The sequence below is a fragment of the Amblyraja radiata genome, chromosome 31 (assembly GCF_010909765.2).
Source record: "Amblyraja radiata isolate CabotCenter1 chromosome 31, sAmbRad1.1.pri, whole genome shotgun sequence".
In the NCBI taxonomy this organism is placed as follows: domain Eukaryota; kingdom Metazoa; phylum Chordata; class Chondrichthyes; order Rajiformes; family Rajidae; genus Amblyraja; species Amblyraja radiata.
In genome coordinates, this window is record NC_045986.1 from 24,125,788 (window position 1) to 24,153,003 (window position 27,216).

Sequence of the window (27,216 nt, forward strand, 5' to 3'; positions counted from 1 at the left end):
GCTGATACTTCATTCCCTTGCCGTGCCTTCCCAAGAGGAGGTCCAGTCTTTACAGGTCTCTAGTTGGGCCATCCACATACTATTTGAGTCATCTTTCCTGTACATAAATTAAATTTCTTTATTTATATAGCACATTTTTAGTCAACTTGCATTGACCCCAAAGTGCTTCACATAATTACATTCACACACACAGGCAAAGGTGGGTGAAGTGTCTTGCCCAAGGACACAACGACAGTATGCACTCCAAGCGGGATTCGAACCAGCTACCTTCCGGTTGCCAGCCGAACACTTAGCCCATTGTGCCATCTGTCGTCCATATTTACTAAAGTCCGCCTCATCCAAGCCCTTTGCACAATGGCAGTCACAGACAGTGTGAAGGAAGGTGAGGGGAGAGGCGAAATCTCAAGAAGATAGGTTTAGAATGAATAGGTACGTTTGCACTTACCTGGGCAATAACATCTGAGAACACCAGGCTGGATAAGAGATGCAGGCACTGAAATCTGGTCAAATAGGCAACTGTAATTATTGCTGGCTTCCTGCCACGGCCCTGTGATCAGCACCTTCACTCCGCCCTGCAATGGAATAACGATGAGATCCCACTGAACATATTCATACTTCTCTTCCCAATGCTCTCTCTTCCCAATCAGATTTTAACGTCCTAGATTTCTCCTCACACACTTTGCACACCATTCCCCTCCCTGCACCCGCTTCCTTCCCATCTACCCCCCACCCCCCCCCTTCCCCAAGGAATAGAGAAAGATATAAAGTGCTGGAGTAACTCAGCGGGTCAGACAGCATCTCTGGAGAACATGGATAGGTCACCTTTCGGGTCGGAACCCCTCACTGGTAACTCTTCAGGGACTGCCAACAACCCACTGGTGCTTTGTCCAAATCCTCAGCCACCTCAGATGGACACAAAATGCTGGAGTAACTCAGCGGGACAGGCAGCATCTCTGGATAGAAGGAATGGGCGACATTTCGGGTCGAGACCTTTCTTCAGTCTGAAGAAGGGCCTAGACCCGAAACGTCGCCCCTTCCTTCTATCCAGAGCTGCTGCCTGTCCCACTGAATTACTCCAGCATTTTGTGTCTACCTTCGGAGTAAAAACAGCATCTGCAGTTCCTTCCGACATGTATTCAACCTCATTTGTATTATAGGAAAACTCAATTCCAGTTGTGTGTGGAGGATTGCATTTCACTGGTTGCAGAGGGACATGTTGGAGATTTTTCTATTCCTCTGTCTGGTGCCTTGCAGGATACAATCTAAGAGGGAGCTCAGCTGACTTTCAGTCCACCACGGTCAACTTCGAAATGCAAATACTCGATCCCATGGAGAAATCTCCACGGTTGACACCCGCTACATACAGACAAAATCTTTAAAACAAGCACACAGACATATCCCTACAGGCATGGATATACGGGCACGCACATGTACATACCAGTGGTTCCACACAAAGGCACTTAACGTCCCGTGCGTGTGTGTGCATGTACTTATGCTGGAGACAGGGCCAGCGATCGAGCTGATGTCGCCTTGCTCCTCTGTGCAGGAGCTCCGAGCCCCAAAGGAACTGCAGATACTGGTTTAAACCGCACTTAGACACAAAAAGCTGGAATAAATTGGCAGGTCAGGCAGCACCTCTGGAGAAAAGGAACAGGTGACAAAGGTCTCAACACGAAACGTCACCTATTCTCTTTCTCCAGGGATGCTGCTTGACCTGCTGAGTTACTCAAGCTTTTTGTACACATCCATGTTTACATGGTTCCCAGAATCTTTTATTTCACTGCAACTTCTGTCCTCACCTGTCTTACTGTCCCAGGATGTCAGTCACGTTTGGTTGACTTTAAAGATGGATTGATATATTATGTGTATATATTAATATATTAATAGGAAAGAACTGCAGATGGTGATTTAAATCAAAGATAGACACAAAATGCTGGAGTAACTCAGCGGGACAGGCAGCATCTCTGGAGAGAAGGAATGGGTGACATTTTGGGTCGAGCACCAGGCCTGGTGCTCAACCCGACAGTCCCCTCGACCCGAATACTAGCAGTCGAATATGGGACAATGACGGTCCCGTATGGGATAAACCAATTGAGCCCAGTATACGGGATGTCCAGGCTAATACGGGACAGTTGGCAACCTTAGTCTGGATGCAGGGTCTGGGTGCAGGGTCTGGGGGAAGGGAGGTGGCCTGATAAAACCTGCAGGAACATGGACATCTGGACTTGGCCAACCCCAACCACTGGGGATCTGGAAGCTGGGGAGCGGGTGAAATGGAGTCAAAGTCATCAAGCACTTGGAGGGTGTTGGCACTCATAGAAGGGAAAGGAGGATAAACGATGAAGTGGGAGAATAGTTCATTATCGGCCAATCTCCGCCATAAAAATACCCAATGGCCTGGTCTCCATCGCCATCTGCGGCAATGAATAGCAACATCTGTGAGGTGAAAAGGACAAACTGCTGGAGTAACTCAGCAAGTTGGGCAGCATCCCTGGAGAACATGGAAAGGTGTTGTTTCAGATCGGGACCCTTCTTCAGATTCCCAACATCTGTGGGATGTCAGAAGCTACTTGACCTGTCTGGGACATGGAATATTAAAAAGCAAACACCGGCTCCCTCTAGTGACACAGAATGAAATAGCAAAGATGTGACTTGAACAGTTTTAGACCCAGCAAGAATACTGTGCTCAATTCTGGCATTGCATTTTGTCAAAGTCAATGGTGCCTTTGAGGGGGTGTAGAGATTTACTCTACCAAGCAGGAGACTGCTGGGGCTACCCTGCACAGAGAGAAGGGTTTTGACTGATTTAGTAAAGATACTCAATATTAGTTTAGTTTAGTTTAGAGATACGGTGTGAAAACAGGCCCTTTGGCCCACCGAGCCTGTACCGACCAGCGATCCACACACATTAGTGCTATCCTACTACACACACTAGGGACAATTTACATTTATGCCAAGCTAATTAACTTAGTATAAGACAAACTCTGCGTCTTTAGAGTGTGGGAGGAAACCGAAGATCTCGGAGCAAACCCACATGGTCACAGGGAGAACGTACAAACTCCGTACAGACAGCACCAGTAGTCAGGATTGAACCCGGGTCCCTGGCGCTGTAAGGCAGCAACTCTATCGCTGCCCCACTGTGCCGCCCCTGTTGAGAAGGGCTTTGATGGAGAGATAGTATAGACAATAGACAATAGGTGCAGGAGTAGGCCATTCGGCCCCTTGAGCCAGCACCACCATTCAATGTGATCATGGCTGATCATCCCCAATCAGTACCCCGTTCCTGCCTTCTCCCCATATCCCCTGACTCCACTATCTTTAAGAGCCTTATCTAGCTCTCTCTTGAAAGTATCCAAAGTATCCAGGCCTCCACCGCACTCTGAGGCAGAGAATTCCACTGTCTCACCACTCTCAGTGTGAAAAGGTGGTTCCTCATCTCCGTTCTAAATGGCTTACCCCTTATTCTTAAACGGTGGCCCCTGGTTCTGGACTCCCCCAACATCGGGAACATGTTTCTAGCGTGTCCAAACCCTTTATAATCTTAGATGTTTCAATAAGATACCCTCTCATCCTTCTAAATTCCAGAGTATACAAGCCCAGCCGCTCCATTCTCTCAGCATATGACAGTCCCGCCATCCCGGGAATTAAACTTGTAAACCTACGCTGCACTCCCTCAATAGCAAGAATGTCCTTCCTCAAATTAGGGGACCAAAACTGCACACAATACTCCAGGTGTGGTCTCACTAGGTCCCTGAACAACTGCAGATGGACCTCTTTGCTCCTATACTCAACTCCTCTTGTTATGAAGGCCAACATGCCATTCGCTTTCTTCACTGCCTGCTGCACCTGCATGCATGGTAGCAAAAACAGGAAGGCAGATTACTATCTAAATGGTGTAAAGAGGAGGTACAATGGGATCTAGGGGTCCTTGTTCATCAGTCAATGAAAGTAAGCATGCAGGTACAGCAGGCAGTGAAGAAAGCAAATGGCATGTTGGCCTTCATAACCCTCACAGTTCACACTACCACCCAGCTTTGTGTCATCTGCAAATTTGCTAATGTTACTTTGAATCCCTTCATCTAAATCATTGATGTATATTGTAAATAGCTGCAGTCCCAGCACCAAGCCTTGTGGTACCCCACTAGTCACTGCCTGCCATTCTGAAAGGGACCCGTTAATCCCTACTCTTTGTTTCCTGTCTGCCAACCAATTTTCTACCCACTCTATCAGCACTACCCCCAATGTCCTAATTTTGCCCACTAATCTCCTATGTGGGTCCTTATCAAATGCTTTCTGAAAGTCCAGGTACACTACACAGGGGGCGCTGACCTGTGCGCGGCTGCCCAGCCAGCAGCTGCCTGTCTTTTCATCTTTTTTTTTATTTTTAGTTAGTTAAAGTGTTTTTGTTTCTGGAGTTCTAGACTTTTTTATGTGGGGGGCGGAGTGGGGAAGGGGGAAACTACCTTTCAGGGTCCCTACCTGGTCGGAGAGGCAGCTTTTCTCCGGGCAGCAGTTTCGACCCGTCCTCGCGGCCTACCAGCGGTGCTGGAGCGGCGTTTCCTGTCGGGGACCGCCCAGAACCACGGCTTCGGAGCGGGCGATGCCTTGCCTGGGTCGCCGCGCTGGAGCTTCGGTGAGCTGAGACCGCCGGGAACAACATCGCGGAGCTGCGGGTCTGAGGAGCGACCAGCTGCGGGCGGCGGCGCCGAACTTTACACCGGGAGCCTGGGATCTCGCGACGAGATCGCCAGTAGTGGAGCTCCAACCGGCGCGGCCTTGTTGGCTTTGGAAGCCGCGGCCTCCAGTACGGAAGCGGCCGTTCCAGGTGTCCCAAGCCGCTGTGAGGATTCTCCCAACGCCGGAGCACCATCACCCGGCGAGAACGGCCAGGAACATCGGGCCTCCGTAGAGGCAACTGTGGAGGCCTCAATTGGCTCGACTATGGGTGAACTGGGGTTGGGGACTGGACTTTGTGCCTTCCCTCATGGTGGGAGCCATTGTGGGGGGATGTTCTTTATGTTTAAATCTCTTATTAATGTTATGTCTGTATTCTTTCTTTATGTGCTGCATTGGCAAGAAGCATTTCACTACACCTAGGTGTATGTGACCAATAAATAACCTTTGAACCTTTTGAACCTTATCCACTGGCTCTCCCTTGTCCATTTTCCTAGTTACATCCTCAAAAAATTCCAGAAGATTAATCAAGCATGATTTCCCCTTCGTAAATCCATGCTGACTCGGACCGATCCTGTTACTGCTATCCAAATGAGCTGCTATTTCATCTTTTATGATTGACTCCAGCATCTTCCCCACCACCGGTGTCAGGCTCACTGGTCTATAATTCCCTGTTTTCTCTCTCCCGCCTTTCTTAAAAAGTGGGATAACATTAGCTTCCCTCCAATCCACAGGAACTGATCCTGAATGTGCAGGAAGGAACTGCAGATGCTGGTTTAAACCCAAGATAGACACAAAAAGCTGCTTTAACTCAGTGGGTCAGACAGCATCTCTGAGGAAAAGGAATGGGTGACATTTCGGGTCGAGAAGGGTCGACCCACTGAGTTACTCCAGCTTTTATTGTTTATCATTGATGGAGAGAGTTAGGCGAGGCTGTTTTCAGAGGCTGGAGGATCTTTAATCTGAGGACATAGGTTTCATAAACTAGGGAGGCCCCAGGTTGGAGTTTAAGAAGACAATTTTAAAGTGAATGGGAATAATTCCCAGCAGTGTCTCTTCCTTACCTCGGGATAAGACCACTCCGGGGAATAATCGGTCACCATGAACAGCCGGCCATTCTGCTGCAGCGACCCCAGGGCTCCCTGAGCCGAGACCACCTCCGACACGTGCATGTAGGTCATGGAGCTGCCTCCACCCTCGCCGCTGCCCAGCTGCATCCCTTGCTGCTGCTGCTGTTGCTGGGGGCTGCAGCAGGGGATGCAAATCTCCGCCTGGCTGAAGGTGGCCACCCGTGTCCTCTCGTCCTCCGGCTGCTGAAGTCCGGCGCCTGCCGCGGCCTCGCCCGCCACCAGCTGCTGCCCGTACAGGGCGTTGGCGCCGCCCTCCACCGATATGAAGTCGTTGATCAGGTCGGAGAACTGGTTGCTGAAGGAGATGTCGAAATGGTCCAGGTTGAGCTCCATGTTGGCCGAGGCGCCCAGGCTGTGGTGGGCCACTGGGTACAAGCTGGACACCATGTTGCCCTGGAGGATGGGCAGCCCGTTGCCGCCGGCGACCTCGGCCTGGATGTAGTGCTCGGTGCCGCAGGCCGGCAGCTCGGCCACCTTCATCAGGCCCTCGCCCCCCTCTGCAGGCGCCGCCGTTTCCATGGGCACCTCGGTCTCCGCGGCGATGGGCTGGAAGTTGGCCTGGAACTGCAGCAGCTGCATGGAAGAGGAGGCGTCCACGCGGCCCGGCTGCACTGGACCGTTGCAGCTGGAGGCGGCCTGGGCGGGCGACTCGGTCTTGATGTTGGCCAGCCCCAGGGTGCTGGCGAAGGCCCCTCCCCCGCTCTCGCCCAAACCGTTGTTGTGTATGGAGGGCTCCAGCCGGTGGGCCTTGTTGGCCTCTTGCAGGAAGAAGCTGGGCGAGGGGTTCTGGTGCACGTGTGGGCTCTGCACGTTCTGGGTGTAACCCGAGGAAAAGTCCTTGCTGGATTCGATGGCACTGAAGTCCATCTGTTCCAGGGTGGTGCTGGGACTCAGGCCCCCAGAGGACAGCAAGGCCGATCCAGGTGTTAAGGAAATGGAGGTTGGGGCGGAGTTGGTTTGGAACCCTTCCTTGGCCATCTGCTGGTCAAACGAGTTGTCCTCGGTCTTGATCTCCTTCACCAGGGGCCCGCTGAAGGAGTAGCCGGCCTCGCTGCCCGGCGGCTGCCGACACGCCCCATTGCCGCCGTCGTTCTTCAGCGCCCCTCCTCCGTAGGTCTGGCCCTGCTTGGGGTTGTTGAGGAAGCAGTCGGGGTCGAAGTTCATGTTGGCCTCCGGGATCTTCTCGCTGTTCTCCAGGGTGGAGGAGAGGACCAGGTCCTCCGCCACGCCGGCCGACATCATGGCCAGGCCGTCGGGGTTGCCGGCCGCGGCCGAGGAGGCGAACGCAAACTTGTGCCCGTCCGAGTTGACGGCCAGCACCAGGCCTTGGGCCCCGTTGTCGGAGGCGATGAGGTGTTGGCCGGGCCCCGCGCTTGGCGACATGGTGTACACCGCCTCGTTGGTGACCTCCGACATGAAGACGGTGGCGTTCTGGCTTAGGCTGCACATCACCGAGGCTACGGCCATGCTGGACACGCCCGTGATGGCCGGGCTGTCGGCCATGTCTGTTTCACTGTTCAGGCCGCTGCTGATGGAGACCGGGGAGTTCTGGGTGGTGTCGGGCACCTCCACTTGGTTGGTGGAGGACACCTCGGTGCTGTTCTGGTGCAGCAGCACCGGTTTGGCCAGCTTACCGTTGCGCTTCTCACGGCTGGAGGCCTTGCCATGACCATGGTCGTTCTTGCCCTCTGACACGTCATTGTTCTGGACCTCCGCGTGGCTGCTGTAGGCGCCGGCTCGTGGCTCCACCTTTGGTGAGATGATGCGGTGTTTGGCACTGTTGCACTTGTGGTGGACACTGCTCCCAGCACCTGGAGGAGAGAGAACCAGATGGGACGTTAGTGGAGGCAGCAATGGGCAAAACCATTCAGTTACAAGATCAATATTTTAAACTCCATCCAATCCCCGATTCACACTGAGCCACATAATTAGATTATGGGTCAGATTGAAGGAAATGTTTAACGATGGATTCTTTGGGGAAATGGATTCCAAACCTCCAGATGAACCTTCCTTGGTGGCTACAGGTGGTCCCAGCATCTGGACAGGTAACCCTCCTCCACATGCCAACCCAGTCATTAGCAATCCAGGCGACTCGTCCCCTCCAGAGACATGCCAGGGCATCCTACTGAGTGGTGTTGGCCATGACTCAGCGAATCCCTCTCAAGTCTCGGATGCAGAAGGCGATGGTTCAAGTCCCACTTTGGGGACCAGAACTGAAACTCAGGTCAAGGCTTCTGTTTCCGGGACTGCGAGATTGTTGCACTGTTGTAAGTGCCGTTAGATATCAGGTCAACCTATCCACCCACTACAATCCGCCATTGCCTCGATTTAACTACATCGGATCAACATTCTTCCCGGGTTGCCGACTCCGACCTTTTCCCCCTCTGCAGTGCGGTGCCATCTCAGCGTCAACTGAGGATCAAACCAGTGTAGAAAGGAACTGCAGATGCTGGTTTACACCGAAGATTAGCACAAAGTGCTGGAGTAACTCAGCGGGTCAGAATCAAGCCTGATCTGCATGGGAGGCGGCATGCTGGAGTAACCCACTCTGCTTCCCTTGGGAAAGGTACAATTGTGGCCCGAGATTGCTGAAGTCTGCGGTTGCGCCACTAAACTCCACGTTCTAACGCTATCTTCCTTTTAGTTTCGAGATACAGCGCGGGAAACAGTCCCTTCAGCCCACCGAGTTATGCCGACCAGTGATCCCCGCATGTGAACAATATCCTACACACACTGTGGACAATTTACATTTATACCAAGCCGATTAACCTACAAACCTGTACGTCTTTGGAGCGTGGGAGGAAACTGAAGATCTCGGAGACAACCCACGCAGGTCACGGGGAGAACGTACAAACTCCGTACAGACAGCGCCCGCAGTCAGGATCGAACCCGGGTCTCTGGCGCTGCACGGCAGTACCTCTACCCCTGCGCCACTGCGCTGCATTCTCTCTCAGTTCATCTGTAAAACCTACCTCACTGACCAGACCTTCGGGCATCTGTCCAGATATCTCTTTATGTGGCTCAGTGTCAACGTTTTGTTAGATAGAACTTTTGTTAATACCTTGGAATCTTTTAATACGTTAAAAATGCTATATAAATTAAAGCACAAATCAATTCTCATTAGTTCTGGTTGTAATTACAATCAGAGCTAGCCTTCGATGTGTGCAATCACACGCACTCTGTGCTTAAATGAATCTGTGACACTCGATACCAACGTCAAAGACCAATATGAAGAACGAACCTCCTTTCCCTTCCCACCATCCATCGCACTTTGCCACAAACCAGCTCATATCTCTCGTTATCATTAAGGAGGAGTACTGCACGATACAATGTTCCACACACTCAGAGGATCCCAACACACCGCACGCACACGCATTAGCCACCTTTTGGAAGATAGGTTAAAGTGAGGTCCATACGGCTTTCTCGTGTGGGTACAAAGCACCCCGAGGCAGCGCCAGTGAGCAGAGCAGAGTGACAACCCAGCCTACGTTAACCTTACACCTTCCGACAATTATCACATGGCAGGAAACTTGCTGTGTGCAAATGTCCACCTGCATTTCCCACTCTACCGCAGTGACAGCACTTGAAAACGTTCTCGCTGCCTTGAAAGAACTTTAAAATATCCTGAGGTTGAGAGAGATGCACATTTATGTGAACGTGACATGTAATTGTGTGTGTGTGCGTGTGTGTGTGTGTGCGTGTGTGCGTGTGTCTGTGCGTGCACGCTTTTCCCTGCCTCCTGATACTTTTAAAGTGACAAACACCCTCTTCACTCCATCACACGTGGCGGTCTGTGGGATCTCCCCACTGACAGGTGAGTAGCAAGGACAGGTGTGGGATCTTCATGGGAACCAGCAGGGTTGAATGATCCAGTGAATCCCATTGTCCCAGTGAGGTGGTAGACTGCTGGGGTATGACCCCAGTAGTGGGGAATGAGCAGATTCGGGAGAGTGGTGGCCAGATTGTGGCGGGGGGAGGAGGGGGAGGGGGAGGGCAATGTTAATGGGAGAGAAATCCCCAAGTGTCATCTTTGAAAGTTTCAAATACTGAAAGGCTGATGTTAATGAGAAGGGTTACTCCCGTTAGTCCTACCCAGATTGCCGGTGCACAGGCAGTTGTGCGTGCGAGGCTGTGGCTTGGTCTGATGACTGTCCAGGATCTGCTGAACCAGCTGTTCCACAGAGAAACCGGCGTTGCTGTTCCCATTACTGCAGGTCCATTTGATGCCGTGAACTGTTGGAAAAAGGCAGAAACCGTGAGAAACCGGCTCGCACGGGTGGGCAGGGATGGGGGCGGGGGGTGGGTGGGGGCGGGGAGAGGGAGAGGGAGGAAGAGATGGGGGGTGATTTGATGCGTTGGGACCAAAGGGGGATATATGGCTCAGAAAGTGGTCTGGCCCTAATCACACAACCTGTGGAAATCTGAAGGGGAAGATAAACCAACAGCAGTGTTGATCAACCTCTTGACACAAGAATCGCACAGGTAGCCTTTTTTTAATGTGACGATCATAAGGTCAACTAGAGGCTGAGATGATCAAGTAAGACTGTAGTTCTCGATTAAATAATCGGATAACCATCAGTAGTCTGTCAGCCGGCCATTTTGGATTGATGTTGGACTTTGAATCACTTCTCTCTGGAAGGCGACTCCGGACTGTCAAAGCTGCCACAGCCAGACATAAAAACAGCTTTTTTTTCCACGAGTAGTAGCTCTACTCAATAACCAAAAATCTGTAGCCTCCTTTTACTCTGGTATTTTATTTAATTCACATGTTTAATCGATAATGTTTTGTTATTAATGTTTTATGTGTCATTCCTAACTGTCACTGTATGTCATGTTGTCACTTGCGGGCGGAGCACCAAGGCAAATTCCTTGTATGTGAATACTTGGCCAATAAACGTATTCATTCATTCATGTTGGATTTAGAGTGTTAACTGGAGTGTCTGGAGTTCAGCTTCTTTTACTCGGGGGAAGAACAACCTATGAGCACCGGGCATCATTTTCCAGTTTTGCTCTCTTTGAATCTCGCGAGCGTCCCAGAGATTCTGGCACAAGTACGTAGATTTTCTGACTGTAAAACTGCAGTTGTAAATTTGTTGCTCAGCTGACAACCAAGTGGACATGGCATGCTCCCTAAATCACACGCTGCCTCGGCAAGGCCAGCAGCATAATCAAGGACAAGTCACGCCCACTCCCTCTTCTCCCCTCTCCCATCGGGCCAAAGCTACAGAAGTGCGAAAACGCACACCTCCAGTTTCAGGGGCAGTTTCTTCCCAGCTGTTATCAGACAATTGAACCATCCTACCATGACTAGAGAGCAGTCCTGAACTACTATCTATCTCATTGGTGACCCTCGGACTATCTTTGATCGGACTTTACTGGCTTTATCTTGCACTAGACATTATTCACATTATTTCATTCATCATGTGTCTGTCCACTGTGGATGGCTCGACTGTAATCATGTTTTGTCTTTCCGCTGACTGGTTAGCACGCAACAAATGCTTTTCACTGTACCTCGGTACACGTGACAATAAACTGAACTCAAACTCAACACAGATCCTCACTCCCCCATCACCATCCGCTCAATAACCTTCACTGCCTTTAGTTGGACAACGGCTCAATTTAACATTCTCATCCTCTCCAACCCCTTGGTAACCCTGTTTCTTCATTTCCTTACAACTTCCTCCTGCCTTTCAATCCTGCAAGATCTTCTCAATCTGTCATCTTGTGCATCCAATTTTGACCTTTCCATTGATGGCAAAGAAGCTTTCAGATGTCTCCAAGGTGCGGTACGATTTTCTCAAACCCTCTGCTTCTCTGGCCCTGTCTTTCCACTTTAGTAAGGCCCTTATTAAAGTCTCATTTTCGACTAATCTTTAGGTCACTTCCTAATTAATTTGGTGTCAAATATTATTTGCCAGTGCTGCTATAAATGCAAATGATTGAATTCACAAATAAACGGCAATAATTCTGAGCTCTTCCACCCCGTCCTTTCCTGTTTACGGCGACCATAAACTGAGCAGAAAATTTGAACTGTGGTCTCTCGAGGTTTAGCATCACTGATTTGCTCTTGTGCTCTGTGCCGAATCTATCACATCAAGGATCTCACATGATTGCGTATCTGAGTGACTAGAAGAGCAGATGATATCAGGTTCCACATCACAGCTGGAGTCTGCTTTAAGATCAGGACCACTGCTTCCTGGAAAGTGCAGTGTTTTTCAATTGAAGGCCATGAAGTCAACTGTTGCTAAGTAAGCACTCGTGTTTTTCAGCGGTCAATCCAGTCTATTGCTACATAGTCAATGCTGGGGTAAATCGAGTGGATACCACAGAGGAGATCCCAGATGTCCTGGTTCCTGGTATTCTGTATTTCCGAAGAGTTTCTTTATACTTTATGTCAAAGCCTGACAAGGAGATAGACACGAAATGCTGGAGTAACTCAGCGGGTCAGGCAGCACCCCTGGAGAGAAGGAGCGGGTGACGTTTCGGGTCGAGTCCCTTCTTCAGACTGAGAGTCAGGGGAGTGGGAGACTGGAAGAATGACAAGAGAACCAGTGGAGTGCAAGTGTTCAGTTGCACTCTTTAGAATATGGTCAATCAGTTTTCCCTCAGGGGAAAAGCATGTAAAATTAAACCAGCGTAGCAGAGAGAAAAGAGGAGAGAGAGAGAGAATTTTAGAAAAGGTTTAGAGAAGAACAACATGACTCAGTCGGAGACACATTGGTATAAAGGGGGGGCGGACTGGAGGGATGGCTGAGGTTTTATATTGCAACAGGAACTTGAGCTGCAAGTTAAGAGTGAATCGTGCTGGGATGAAAGCCACAGGTGGCTTTAAGAAAACTCCCACAGCTATGTGGTTTTAGATGCGTTATCCACGGTTGTTCAGTTGCCACAGGAGGTCTGGTACAAATCCACCACAGTCCAGATCGCATATTGTCCACTGCCGGGCTCCTCGCCCAGTTGTTGTCATCTTCCGGAAGATTCTCTCCTTCTCCTTACCCCTCACCCTCCCTCACATCCCAGATGCCACTTGTGTCTGAAGATCAACGGAGGCGAGAGTAGTAGCAGATGCGTGGAAGACCGGGGGCGAAGGGGAGAGTGAGTTCTTGCAGTGTGTGTACAAGAGCGGAGGAAAGACTTCTCCCGACTGCACATTTCTTCAGTTCTGCTTCGGGGAAGTTCTGGGCCGTCCCCCTCGCCATATCCCACATGTTTGCAAATTTGCAGGAATGTTTCTGGAGCCGTGTGGAGCCGTTCCAGTGGGGGGGAGGGGGGGGACTGCAGCCATCTCCCGGTGAAGAACCTTTGCAATAATTCCAGACCTTTAAGTTTGCATTGCTCATGTTAAGGAAAAAGCATGAATATATGTCGTGCTTCACACAACCTCAGGACATCCTCAAGCCCTTTACAAACACCAAAGTGATTTGAAGTGGAGTCACTGCAGGGAAACCAAGATATTGACTGAAATACAGAAAAACATAGAGGCGCAAACAATAGGAATGGGGGTAGGCCATTCGGCCCTCCACGCCCACTACATTATTCAGTACTATCATGGATGATCATCGATGTCAATACCATATTCATGCACTCTTCTTGTTTTTAGAGCATATCCAGAAATGTATTTATAGAAACATAGAAACATAGAAATTAGGTGCAGGAGTAGGCCATTCGGCCCTTCGAGCCTGCACCGCCATTCAATATGATCATGGCTGATCATCCAACTCAGTATCCCGTACCTGCCTTCTCTCCATACCCTCTGATCCCCTTAGCCACAAGGGCCACATCTAACTCCCTCTTAAATATAGCCAATGAACTGGCTTCGACTACCCTCTGTGGCAGAGAGTTCCAGAGATTCACCACTCTCTGTGTGAAAAAAGTTCTTCTCATCTCGGTTTTAAAGGATTTCCCCCTTATCCTTAAGCTGTGACCCCTTGTCCTGGACTTCCCCAACATCGGGAGCAATCTTCCTGCATCTAGCCTGTCCAACCCCTTAAGAAATTTATAAGTTTCTATAAGATCCCCTCTCAATCTCCTAAATTCTAGAGAGTATAAACCAAGTCTATCCAGTCTTTCTTCATAAGACAGTCCTGACATCCCAGGAATCAGTCTGGTGAACCTTCTCTGCACTCCCTCTATGGCAATAATGTCCTTCCTCAGATTTGGAGACCAAAACTGTACGCAATACTCCAGGTGTGGTCTCACCAAGACCCTGTACAACTGCAGTAGAACCTCCCTGCTCCTATACTCAAATCCCTTTGCTATGAAAGCTAACATACCATTCGCTTTCTTCACTGCCTGCTGCACCTGCATGCCTACTTTCAATGACTGGTGTACCATGACACCCAGGTCTCGCTGCATCTCCCCTTTTCCTAGTCGGCCACCATTTAGATAATAGTCTGCTTTCCTGTTTTTGCCACCAAAATGGATAACCTCACATTTATCCACGTTATACTGCATCTGCCAAACATTTGCCCACTCACCCAGCCTATCCAAGTCACCTTGCAGTCTCCTAGCATCCTCCTCACAGCTAACACTGCCCCCCAGCTTAGTGTCATCCGCAAACTTGGAGATATTGCCTTCAATTCCCTCATCCAGATCATTAATATATATTGTAAATAGCTGGGGTCCCAGCACTGAGCCTTGCGGTACCCCACTAGTCACTGCCTGCCATTGTGAAAAGGACCCGTTTACTCCTACTCTTTACTTCCTGTTTGCCAGCCAGTTCTCTATCCACATCAATACTGAACCCCCAATGCCGTGTGCTTTAAGTTTGTATACTAATCTCTTATGTGGGACCTTGTCGAAAGCCTTCTGGAAGTCCAGATACACCACATCCACTAGTTCTCCCCTATCTACGCTACTAGTTACATCCTCGAAAAATTCTATAAGATTCGTCAGACATGATTTACCTTTTGTAAATCCATGCTGACTTTGTCCAATGATTTCACCACTTTCCAAATGTGCTGCTATCCCATCTTTAATAACTGACTCTAGCAGTTTCCCCACTACCGATGTTAGACTAACTGGTCTGTAATTCCCCGTTTTCTCTCTCCCTCCCTTCTTAAAAAGTGGGGTTACGTTTGCTACCCACCAATCCTCAGGAACTACTCCAGAATCTAAAGAGTTTTGAAAGATTATTACTAATGCATCCACTATTTCTGGAGCTACTTCCTTAAGTACTCTGGGATGCAGCCTATCTGGCCCTGGGGATTTATCGGCCTTTAATCCATTCAATTTACCCAACACCACTTCCCGGCTAACCTGGATTTCACTCAATTCCTCCAACTCCTTTGACCCGCGGTCCCCTGCTATTTCCGGAAGATTATTTATGTCTTCCTTAGTGAAGACGGAACCAAAGTAGTTATTCAATTGGTCCGCCATATCCTTGTTCCCCATGATCAAGTCACCTGTTTCTGACTGCAAGGGACCTACATTTGTTTTAACTAATCTCTTTCTTTTCACATATCTATAAAAACTTTTGCAGTCAGTTTTTATGTTCCCTGCCAGTTTTTTTTCATAATCTATTTTTCCTTTCCTAATTAAGCCCTTTGTCCTCCTCTGCTGGTCTCTGAATTTCTCCCAGTCCTCCGGTATGCTGATTTTTCTGGCTAATTTGTACGTATCACCCTTCGCTTTGATACTATCCCTGATTTCCCTTGTTATCCACGGATGTACTACCTTCCCTGATTTATTCTTTTGCCAAACTGGGATGAACAATTTTTGTAGTTCATCCATGCAGTCTTTAAATGTCTTCCATTGCATATCCACCGTCAACCCTTTTAGAATTAATTGCCAGTCAATCTTGGCCAATTCACGTCTCATACCCTCAATACCCTCATATCTCCTACTTAGATATATATTCAGCAACGTGTACACTCTCACACCTTTGTGCAGCAACCCAATGCTCTCGACGACCCTACTATCCATTGTGTATGTCCTACTCAAATTTGTCTTCCCAAACACCTTATAGTTACATAGTCAGCTGCCATTGCTTTGTTTCCATCTCTGTAAACCAGTTTGAAGCATCTTTGCAGCCTCCTCACAATTTATAATCCCACTCAGTTCAGTGCGGTTGGAAAACTTTGAACCATTAATTAGTTCCCTCATCCAAACAGTCAGCCCATACTTGATCCACGCCAATACATTACTCATTCATTTTGCATTAAAATTCATTAATTTTGCGCTCTAACATTTTCTGTGAAAATCTATCAGAAACTTTCTGAAAATCCAAATACTCCCACATCCACTGATTCTCTCATCTATTCTAGCAGTTAAATCCCCAAAAAGCTCCAATAGTTTAGTTTAGTTTAGAGTTACAGCGCAGAAACAGGCCCTTCAACCCACCGGCTCCACGCAGACCAGCGATCTCCGTTCTCTAGTAATAATAATAATGGATGGGATTTATATAGCGCCTTTCTAATACTCAAGGCGCTTTACATCGCATTATTCATTCACTCCTCAGTCACACTCGGTGGTGGTAAGCTACTTCTGTAGCCACAGCTGCCCTGGGGCAGACTGACGGAAGCGTGGCTGCCAATCTACGCCTACGGCCCCTCCGACCACCACCAATCACTCACACACATTCACACACAGGCAAAGGTGGGTGAAGTGTCTTGCCCAAGGACACAACGACAGTATGGACTTCAAGCAGGGATTCGAACCGGCTACCTTCCGGTTGCCAGCCGAACACTTAGCCCATTGTGCCATCCGCCGTCCCAAACTAGTACTATCCTACACACCAGTGACAATTTACATCTATATCAAGCCAATTAACCTACAAACCTGTGGTCTTTGGAATGTGGGAGGAAACCAGAACACCTGGCGAAAACCCACGCAGTCACATGGAGAACGTACGAACTTCGTACAGACAGCACCCATAGTCAGGATCGTACCCAGGTCTCTGGCGCTGTAAGGCAGCAACTCTACCGCTGCGCCACCCTAATTATGCCCCTGTCCCACTTAGGAAACCTGAATGGAAACCTCTGGAGACTTTGAGCCCCACCCAAGGTTTCCGTGCGTTTCCCGGAGGTTGCAGGTGGTTGACGGAGGTTGCAGATAGTGGAAGCAGGTAGGGAGACTGACAAAAACCTCCGGGAACCGCACGGAAACCTTGGGTGTGGCGCAAAGTCTCTAGAGGTTTCCGTTCAGGTTTCCTAAGTGTGACAGGGGCATAAGTAAACTTGTCAAATTTGATTTCTCTTTCAGAAATCCTTGTTGACTTTGTCTAATCTTCGACGTTTTCTAAGTTTCCTTTCTCTCATCCTTTACAATTGCCTCCAGCATTTCCCCACTGGGGGAGACTAAGGGGAGACTAAGCGGAGGTTGGGCGATCGTTTCGCCGAACACCTCCGCTCAGTCCGCAATAACCTACCTGAACTCCCGGTGGCTCAGCACTTCAACTCCCCCTCCCATTCCCAATCCGACCTCTCTGTCCTGGGTCTCCTCCATTGCCAGAGTGAGCAACACCGGAAATTGGAGGAACAGCACCTCATATTCCGCCTGGGTTGCTTGCGTCCGGATGGCATGAACATTGAATTCTCCCAATTTTGCTAGCCCTTGCCGTCTCCTCCCCTTCCTTAACCCTCGAGCTGTCTCCTCCCATCCCCCCGCCCTCGGGCTCCTCCTCCTCCCTTTTTCCTTCCTTCTCCCCCCCACCTCCCATCAGTCTGAAGAAGGGTTTCGGCCCGAAACGTCGCCTATTTCCTTCGCTCCATAGATGCTGCTGCACCCGCTGAGTTTCTCCAGCATTTTTGTGTACCTTCGATCTTCCAGCATCTGCAGTTCCTTCTTGAACACTTTCCCCACTGCTCTGCAGCTTTGTGATGTCTCACACTCTCTTTTATAACTGAGAGGGTTACATTTGCCACTGTTTAATCTGCGGCAACTGTTCCATAATCTACTGAATTCTGGAAAGTCATTACTCTGGTGTGCAAGTAATCAGGCCCCGGAGATTTATCTTCTTTCAGTGACACAAATTTCTCGAGCACTATTTTCTTCCTCAGATTAATTTCCTTCAGTTCCCACCTTCATTTATTTTTAGTTTCCTAATTTTTTTGAAAGATTACCCGTGTCCTCTTCTGAGAAGATAGAACCAAAGTGTTTATTTCATTGCTCTTCCATTTGCATGTTTCCCACTATGAATTCACCTGAATCTGACTGTAGGGACCAACACTTTTACAGTACGCATTTAGGCACCCTGCATATTTATTCTTACATTCTTTTTTTCTCTTCAACAAATGCTTTGTCTCCTTTGCTGAAATATAAATTGTTGCCGACCTTCACGTTGACCACTTGGTCTGGCATTTGGAATATGACTTTTATTTACTTTGGTTTAGAGATACAGCACGGAAACAGGCCCTACGTCCCACTGAGTCCGCCCCGACCAGCGATCCCCGCACACTAACACTACCCTACACACACTAGGGACAGTTGTACAATTTTACCAAGGCAATTGGCCTATAAACTTGTACATCTTTGGACCGTGGGAGGTAACCGCAGCTCGCGGAGAAAACCCACGCAGGTCACGGGGAGAACGTAAAACTCCGAACAGACAGCACCCATAGTCAGGATCGAACCAAGGTCCCTGGTACTATAAGGCAGGAACTCTACCACTGCGCCACCGTGGATCTAATCGTTTTCTGTTGATAGCCACAATTGGATCACTTTTCCTTTTGTGTTTTGAGAACAGGCAAAAATGGATAAGTTGCAGTTCCTGCATTCATTCCTCAAATGGTTGCCGTTGCCTAACCCAATATCATGCCTTTTATTGAACCTTTCCAATCTTTCACTGTCAACTCATAGCTTTGTTTCAATCTAGGTTTTGGATTGAACTATTTCACTTTCCACCGTAATGAACATTTCTCATCGTGTTATGATCACTCATTCTTAAAGGACCTGCATGACAAGGTCATTAATTCATGCTTTGTTGTTGCCCAATACCAAGTCTAGGAAAGCCTGTTCCCCTTTTAGCTGCTCAACATATTGTGACGTACATAAATATATTATTGATGATTTGGTTTTGCTTATCTATATGTAGATTAAGGTCATCGATGACTACTGAAATATTCCTGCTACATGCATCCCCAATTTCCTGTTTGCTGTCATCCCCTACATTGCCACTAATGTCGGAGGCTTATGCCACTAATGTCTTCCATCTTTTGGTACTTATTAGCACCAGCCAGACAAATTCCATATTTACCATCATATATATTTTCTACCACTGCACTGACTTCAACCGTGTGGAAAAATGTAATCTCATCTTTGTTTCCTTTTTGCCTGTCCTTCCTAGATATCGAATATCCATGGATATTCAGCTCCCAGCCTTGGAAAGTTTGCATTACCAGAAAGCAATCAGCATAGAACACAGAACAGAAACAGGCCCTTCGGCCCACAATGTCTGTGCTGAACATGGTGGTGGTGGTGGGGGGGGGGTGCTGGTTGGGGCACAGGAATGGGAGAAGGGTTTGCCACTTACAATTGGAGAATGCAATCTTCATACCGCTGTGTTGTGAGCTACCCAAGCGGTTCATGAGGCAATGTTTCTTCAGTTTGCGTGTGACCTCACTCTGGCAACGGAGGAGGCCCAGGACAGAAAAGGGCAATATGGGAATGGGAAGGGGAGTTAAAAATGGTTAGCGGCCGGGAGATCCAGCAGGCCTTGGCGGACACAGGACAAGTGTTTAATGAAGCGCTCCACGTCACAGGAATCTGTGATCACACAGACAGCGGCAGAGAAGGCACATGGAATTTTACGAGGCTGATGGAAGAGCTGTGTAATGATGACATAATGAGTCACTTAATCATTGGAGGTGGGTGTCACTGGCGTTAGTTACCCATCTCCAGTTGCTGCTCACCTGAGCTAGCTAAGAATCAACAGCTTTGATGCATCGGGATTCACGTCTAGGCCAGCCCAGGCAAGGATGACAGATTTCCATCCCTCAATGGTATTAGTGAACCAGATTAGTTTTTAAGACATTTAACAATTTCATAGTTACCATTCGCCGCCTATTCCAGCCTCATTTAATTGCTTGAATTGAAACACCTTCAGCATCCTCGGTCCCTCAGTACGATATGAACACAGGCATCTTGATACAAATCTAACTTATTCACCGTACCCCAGCGCTAGTATTGTTTTCTGAGAAGAAAATTACGGGACATTTGACCGAGGCATTCCGAATTCTGCGTGAGCTGGATGAAAAAATAGGATGGAAAAAAAAACTATTTCGCTCTGGAAAAAAAAAGTCGATCCTTAGGGGACACAGATTTAATTTATCAGGGGTTTGGAGGGTTTTGTTTTGGAAGCAGACTGGCTCCACGGAGTTGAAATCTATCTGATTGAGCTCCTGCCTATGAACCTAGGATTGGTCATTGGGAATAAACGAAGTAAAAATTGCTAAAAGGGACGTGATGTATTTAATGGTCTTCTCTTCTGATGTAAATTTCTATGATCCCATTAAACTGGATAGCGGCCCAAGGAATATCTGAACGGCTGTGTTGTGTGAGTTCTACTGTTTGTCCAATATGTGCACTATCTGTCCTGGCAGTTTTTGATGGGCAGTTCTTTCAGGGCTTTAGATCGAGGCCATGCTATACTTCCTTGACAGTGTTTTTATTTTTATTTTTTTATTTTTTATTAATATTTTATTTATTAGAAGCAATGTACATTACAGTGATATAAGCCAAAAATAACATAATACATTTCTTGTACCACTTCTTGTTTTAAACTTTAAAAAGAAGGAAAGTAGAGAGAGTTAGATAGGATAGTAAGTGCGTGAAAGAGTGATCAAGGGAGACCCGTAGAAACGGAAAACACGGTAAAAAGAGTTAAAAAGAAAACCAAAGAAAAAGAAAGAGAAAAATAGAGAACCGAATATATAAGAAAGTAAAATAAGATAAAAGGGAAATACGTACTTCGTATCTTTACACACCCCTCACCAGGTCCTGAATCCATTTAATTTCGAAGTTATGTTGCACCTTATACTTGTAATAAGTCGACAAATGGAGACCAAATCTTTTGGAAATGGTCTGATTCGCCTGCTAGGAGGAATCATCCTTGACAGTGTTTGATGGGGCAGTGTAGAGAAAGATTTATTCTCCATCCAACTTCCATATCCCAGGAATAGCTGATGGAACAGTGTAAAGGGAGCTTTAATCTGTATCTAATCTTTGGCCCTGGATGAGTTTGATAAAACAGTTTGGAGGGAATGTTACCCTGTATCTAACCAGAGCTCTCTTGGGAATATTAGATGATGAGGAGAGAGCTTTACTCCCTTATTTTACTGTGAAATTGTTGGTCATGTTTGATGGCTCGTGTGCAGGGGGTTTCAATCAGTTTTAACCTATGCTGCATTTGTCCTGAGTAAAAAATCATAATTTCAGAATTACAACTATAAATATTGTATGTTTTGTTCTCGACCAAATGTAATAGTAACCAAATTTGTTCACAGACACATTTGGCTCCGATCTATTCGATTCTGAAGCCCTTGCAATCTGTAATCAATCAGGGGATTTTGGGAAGCTTGCGAGGTAGCTGCAACTGCAGGCATTTTGCACCAGGTGGCAGTGTTGTACCAAGGAGTCTCCCACAGTGGGATGGATTGGCAGTCAGACCACACTGGATACAAAGACGGACACTTGGGGAAACATGGCTCAGAATGTCTTGGGAAAGAAGAATCAACAGAAATTCCACTCCTGAAATCGCTTGATGGGCTGCAGCTGAAACCAATCCCCTCAAGTCCCCGAAGCTTGGGATGCCCTGAAGTTCTGCAGCTCAGACAGAGCAAAAACAGATGTTTCAGGGGATCATCTGGTGAACAGGCAGTGATTGAACATTTCTCAGCGACCACATTTACCGCATGGTGCCGGGTGATGGGAATCCCACGAGGTGGGCTACGGCTTGTCTTACACTGTCCGCTGGACTTCTTCAGTCAGAGCAAGGTGAATCTGTGGAATTCATTGCCACAGACGGCTGTGAAGGCCAAGTCAATGGATATTTTTTAAAGCAGAGATAGATAGATAGATTCTTGATTAGTACGGGTGTCAGGGGTTGTGGGGAGAAGGCAGGAGAATGGGATTAGGAGGGAGAGATAGATCAGTCATGATTGAATGGTGGGAGTAGACTTGATGGGCCGAATGGCCTAATTCTGCTCCTATTACTTATGACCTTATGACTGGGGACAGGTAGTCCTGCTATAACTCTATATTGCATTCCCAAGGAAGCTCATGTAATAGAAAATTGCATTATAAAGATAATTGTGTCAATATGGGAAAGGGGGTTAGGGGCTAAAGTGTTTCAGACTCACAATAACAAGGTTATTTTTCTTGCATTATTTTCAAAAATAAATGTTTTTCAACAGCTATATGTATGTTTATTTCAGTTATTGCAAGCTAAGAATACTGAAGGGAGCTGCATTATTTAGCAGGGTATCATTGATAAGATGTACATGCATTTGGAAAGACTAGATGTGTTGGAAGAAACTGCAGATGCTGGTTTACACTGAAGATGCACACAAAATGCTGGAGTAACTCAGCGGGACAGGCAGCATCTCTGGAGAGAAGGAATGGGTGACATTTCGGGCTGATAGTCTCATAGGGATAGTCAGCATATGTTCGTATGGGGGAGATTACATCCGCTGAATTTGATTGCGTTTGTTGAATAACCAAGAACATCGGTGACTCAGGGCTGTAACGTCGTCTATATGGACTTCAGCAAGGCCTTTAATAAGGTTCCGCATAGTAAGGTGCACTGGAAGGTTAGAGCGCATGGGTTCCACAGAGAGCTAGAAGATAGATACAAAGTGCTGGAGTAACTCAGGCAGCCTCTCTGGAGAGAAGGAATGGGTGATGTTTCATGCTGCTGAGTTACTCCAGCACTATGTGTCCATCTTTGGTCTAAACCAGCATCTGCAGTTCCTTCCTACACATCTAGAGGGATCTAATTGGATACATAATTGGCTTGATGGTAAGAAGCATCTCTGGTGGTGGAAGGTTGCCTTTCGGGTGGTTTGATGACACAACAATAGGTGGCATTATAGACCATGAAGAAAGTTATCAACATGCACAGCGGGTGGTCATTGGGCTGGGGAAGGGTAAATTTCATTCAGAGATATGTGTGGCGTTGCATTTTTGAAGACAAACCAGGGTAGAACTTCATAATGAATGATAGGGACCAGGGGAGTGTTGTAAGACTGAGAGACTTTAAAGTACAAGTATATCGTTCTCCAATCTTCATTAGTAATGGCATTGAGTATATACGTTGGGTTGTTATGTTGCACAAAATATTGGTGGGGTGGAAGATTGCAACCTTCACGTGGTTTCGACTAATGCAATCAACTCGACCTGCACAAACGGAACATCAAATAGAACAAAGTGTTCAAGAAGGAACTGCAGATGCTGGAAAATCGAAGGTACACAAAAATGCTGGAGAAACTCAGCGGGTGCAGCAGCATCTATGGAGCGAAGGAAATGGGTAACGTTTCGGGCCGAAACCCTTCTTCAGGCTGATAGGGGGTGGCGGGGAGAAGGAAGGAAAAAGGGAGGAGGAGGAGCCCGGGGGCTGGGGGATGGGAGGAGACAGCTCGAGGGCTAAGGAAGGGGAGGAGACAGCAAGGGCTAACAAAATTGGGAGAATTCAATGTTCATGCCCGCCTGATGCAGGCTCCCCAAGCGGAATATGAGGTGCTGTTCCTCCAATTTCCGGTGTTGCTCACTCTGGCAATGGAGGAGACCCAGGACAGAGAGGTCGGATTGGGAATGGGAGGGGGAGTTGAAGTGCTGAGCCACCGGGAGGTAGGTTCTTGCGGACCGATCGGAGGTGTTCGGCGAAACGATCGCCCAACCTCCGCTTAGTCTCACCGATGTAGATCAGCTGACATCTAGAGCAGCGGATGCAGTAGATGAGGTTGGAGGAGATACAGGTGAACCTCTGTCGCACCTGGAACGACTGCTTGGGTCCTTGAATGGAGTCGAGGGGGGAGGTAAAGGGACAGGTGTTGCATTTCTTGCGGTTGCAACGGAAAGTGCCCGGGGAGGGGGTGGTACGGGAGGGAAGGGAAGAATTGACAAGGGAGTTGCGGAGGGAGCGGTCTTTGCAGAAGGCAGACATTGGGGGAGATGGGAAGATGTGGCGAGTAGTGGGGTCACATTGGAGGTGGCGAAACTGACGGAGGATTACTTGTTGTATGTGACGGCTGGTGGGGTGAAAGGTGAGGACTAGGGGGACTCTGCCCTTGTTGCGAGTGGGGGGATGGGGAGAGAGAGCAGTGTTGCGGGGTATGGAAGAGACCCTGGTGCGAGCCTCATCTATGGTGGAGGAGGGGAACCCCCGTTCCCTGAAGAATGAGGACATTTCAGATGTCCTGGTGTGGAACGCCTCATCAAATAGAACAAGTTGTCCAACAACTTTAGGCTGAGCACGCCACACGAAAGAAGAAGACAAGATATTGGTGAGGCTGCACTTGGGACATTGCATTCAGTTTTGGTCACCCTGCTGCAGGGATGATGCCATTAAGCTGGAAGGAGTGCAGAAGAGATTTACGAGGATGTTGCCACGACTCAAGGGACTGATCTCCTCAGCCGGTGTGTGATTCATATCCCTCCATTTCCCTGCATATCCATGCCCCTATTGCAAAGCCTCTTAAATCCCTCTATCATATCAGCTTCCACCACCACCCCTGGCAGCGCGTTCCAGGCACCCAACACCTCTATATGCTGAATACTTGCCCCGCACATCCCCTTACCGCTCTCACCTTAAAGATCTGTCATTTCCACATTGGGAACAGGTCCTACTCAGACTTTTGTATTGTCATCGACCTCTATCAGGAATTCAGGTTGGACTTTATTCCTTGGAGGGAGGAGACTAAGGGGTGAACTTATGGAGGTGTATGAAATCTTGCCAAGGGGTTTAGTTTGGGTGAATGCACACACAGTCTTTTTTTTCCCAGGATCAGGTAATCAAGAACTAGAGGGCATAAGAGGGGAAAGATTCAATAGGACTTTTTCACGCAGAGGGTGGCTCGAAGATGGAACAAGCTGCAGGAGGAATTGGTTGAGGCAGGTACAATTTTGTAAGTACACCATTTAAAATATATTTCTTTGGGTACTGGCTCGAAGGGCCGAATGGCGTACTCCTGCACCTATTGTCTATTGTCTATAGGTCGGAAGAGGGATAATAAGGGCAAATGGGATTAGCTGAGATGGGGCAGCACGGACATGTTGGGTGGAAGGGCCTGTTTCCGTGCTGCATGGTTCTTCAACCTGCTTGTACTTTGCACGAGGCCTGACAGCTGTTAGATGCACAATGAGCTTATATTTGGTACGTATGGATGTTCTATTGAACACAGCCACTGAGTCTGACAACGGGGCCACTCCATTTGATGACTACCAGTATCAATATTCATTTACAGTTCCTAAAATACACACAGAGAGCCAAGTCTCAAGGGCGGCCGATGAAAGTCCCAATTACTCTCCTTAAACTAACTAGGCCTTTATTCCGCAGAATCAGAGAGGTATTGTAGCCCCGGGACGTTGCCACTGAGTGAAATTCCCATTGGGCAGGAGTTCACATCTCAGTGCCACTGGGAGGAACACTGACGTTAATGAATCTTGCTGTGCGTGATCTGATGTCAGTAAGATGAACCGACTTGAAGTATCTGTGTCTCTCCCACACTTGTGATATTTTAAATCCTCACAAGTCGTGTGAACAACTGCAGTTCAACGGGCTCCAAACTCCACGTAATAAAGATAACACAGAACAGAATTCGGCAACATTCTGAATACACTTTTAGTGGGAATTTCAATGAGGATAAGACAATAAAGGGTCTGCCCCACTTACGTGTCCTTGGCACGCAAATTACACGACCTTGACGTCGCGTTGAGGCGCATGGGCATCGTGTGGCCGCGCGGGGCCGGTCCCACTGAGAAGTGCGACAGATGGCACAATGGGCTAAGTGTTCGGCTGGCAACCGGAAGGTAGCCGGTTCGAATCCCGCTTGGAGTGCATACTGTCGTTGTGTCCTTGGGCAAGACACTTCACCCACCTTTGCCTGTGTGTGAATGTGTGTGAATGTGTGTGAGTGATTGGTGGTGGTCGGAGGGGCCGTAGGCGCAGATTGGCAGCCACGCTTCCGTCAGTATGCCCCAGGGCAGCTGTGGCTACAGAAGTAGCTTACCACCACCGAGTGCGACTGAGGAGTGAATGAATAATGCGATGTAAAGCGCCTTGAGTATTAGAAAGGCGCTATATAAATCCCATCCATTATTATTATTATTATGTAGTTGTGCGCGACATCGCGCGGGGCTCCGAAATGTTTGCAGCGAACGAAAACTTCACGTGCCAACGGCCTGTCACGTAACTGACAGCCAAAGTGGGACAGGCCCAAGACCCTGGCACGACGCAACGTCTCACCTCCAACAGCAGCAGACGCAGGCAAACGATTGCCAAGCTCGGTCCGGGGCTCACGGCCGTTGCGGTCCGGATCCGCCCTACTTATACTCCCAGAGCGGGGCCAAGAAAATTGAAGATAGACACAAAATGCAGGAGTAACTCAGCGGGACCGGCAGAATCTCTGGAGAGAAGGAATGGATTATGTTTCGGATCAAGACCCTTCTTTCAGACTGAAGAAAAGTCTCGACACGAAACGCCACCCATTCCGTCTCTCCGAAGATGCTGCCGGTCCCGCTGAGTTACTCCTGCATTTTATGTCCATCTTCAAATGACGTCAAGCACTCCAGGCGGCTGTGCGAACGCATTAAATCGTGCGCGACCTTCACGGGAACGTCACGCCTCAACGTGACCACGAGGTTGCGTAATTAGCGTGCCAAGGACATGTAAGTGGGACAGGGGCTTAAGGGTCACATTTACACATAATTTCTCGAAGACATGTTTGCACACAACTTCTATAAAAGCGCCGTGACCTAGCTGAGGCCTCAAGTACACAGAGACCACTCTCAAGCATGAAGGAGAGTTACGAAGACCTCCTACGACTGTGTCGACCATGCTGCGAGTATGTCGAGGGCAAACTCACCAGAACTGGCGGATTAGGTCGCCCAAGTGGGACAAGCCCTTCACACTTACACCAAGCTAATTAACCTACAAACCTGAACTTCTTTGGAGTGTGGAAGGAAACCGAAGATCTCGGAGAAAACCCACACAGGTCACGGGGGGGAACATACAAACGCCATACAGACAGCACCCATTGTCGGGATCGAACCCTGGTCTCTGGCGCTGCAAGCGCTGTAAGGCAGCAATTCTACCGCAGAGCAACCGTGTCGCCCGATTGCCTTGCCCAATCTTTGTGGCGTGTTCTAAAGCTTTCTTCAACAACGAGCAGTGCCCACTAGTGCATCGTGCTCTGATCACGAGCGGCAAAGGTTCTGTCCCCTGCCCACCCATTGGCCGCTGGAAGCCTCAAATCCC

General features: G+C 48.4%; 1 protein-coding gene across 6 annotated transcripts in view; it reads right to left on the reverse strand.

Moving 5' to 3' along the window:
* Nucleotides 1-27,216, reverse strand: part of camta1 (calmodulin binding transcription activator 1) — an 880,549-nt gene that overhangs the window by 76,432 nt on the left and 776,901 nt on the right. For 5 of the 6 annotated variants that reach the window (XM_033048136.1, XM_033048135.1, XM_033048133.1 and 2 more), the window contains exons 7-9: nt 9,897-10,037; nt 5,739-7,615; nt 446-572 (exon numbers count right to left, since the gene is read on the reverse strand). In XM_033048136.1, coding sequence (XP_032904027.1) covers nt 446-572; nt 5,739-7,615; nt 9,897-10,037 — 2,145 coding nt within the window. The remainder of the gene's footprint in view (nt 1-445; nt 573-5,738; nt 7,616-9,896; nt 10,038-27,216) is intronic. The other variant, XM_033048134.1, reaches the window with a different exon arrangement.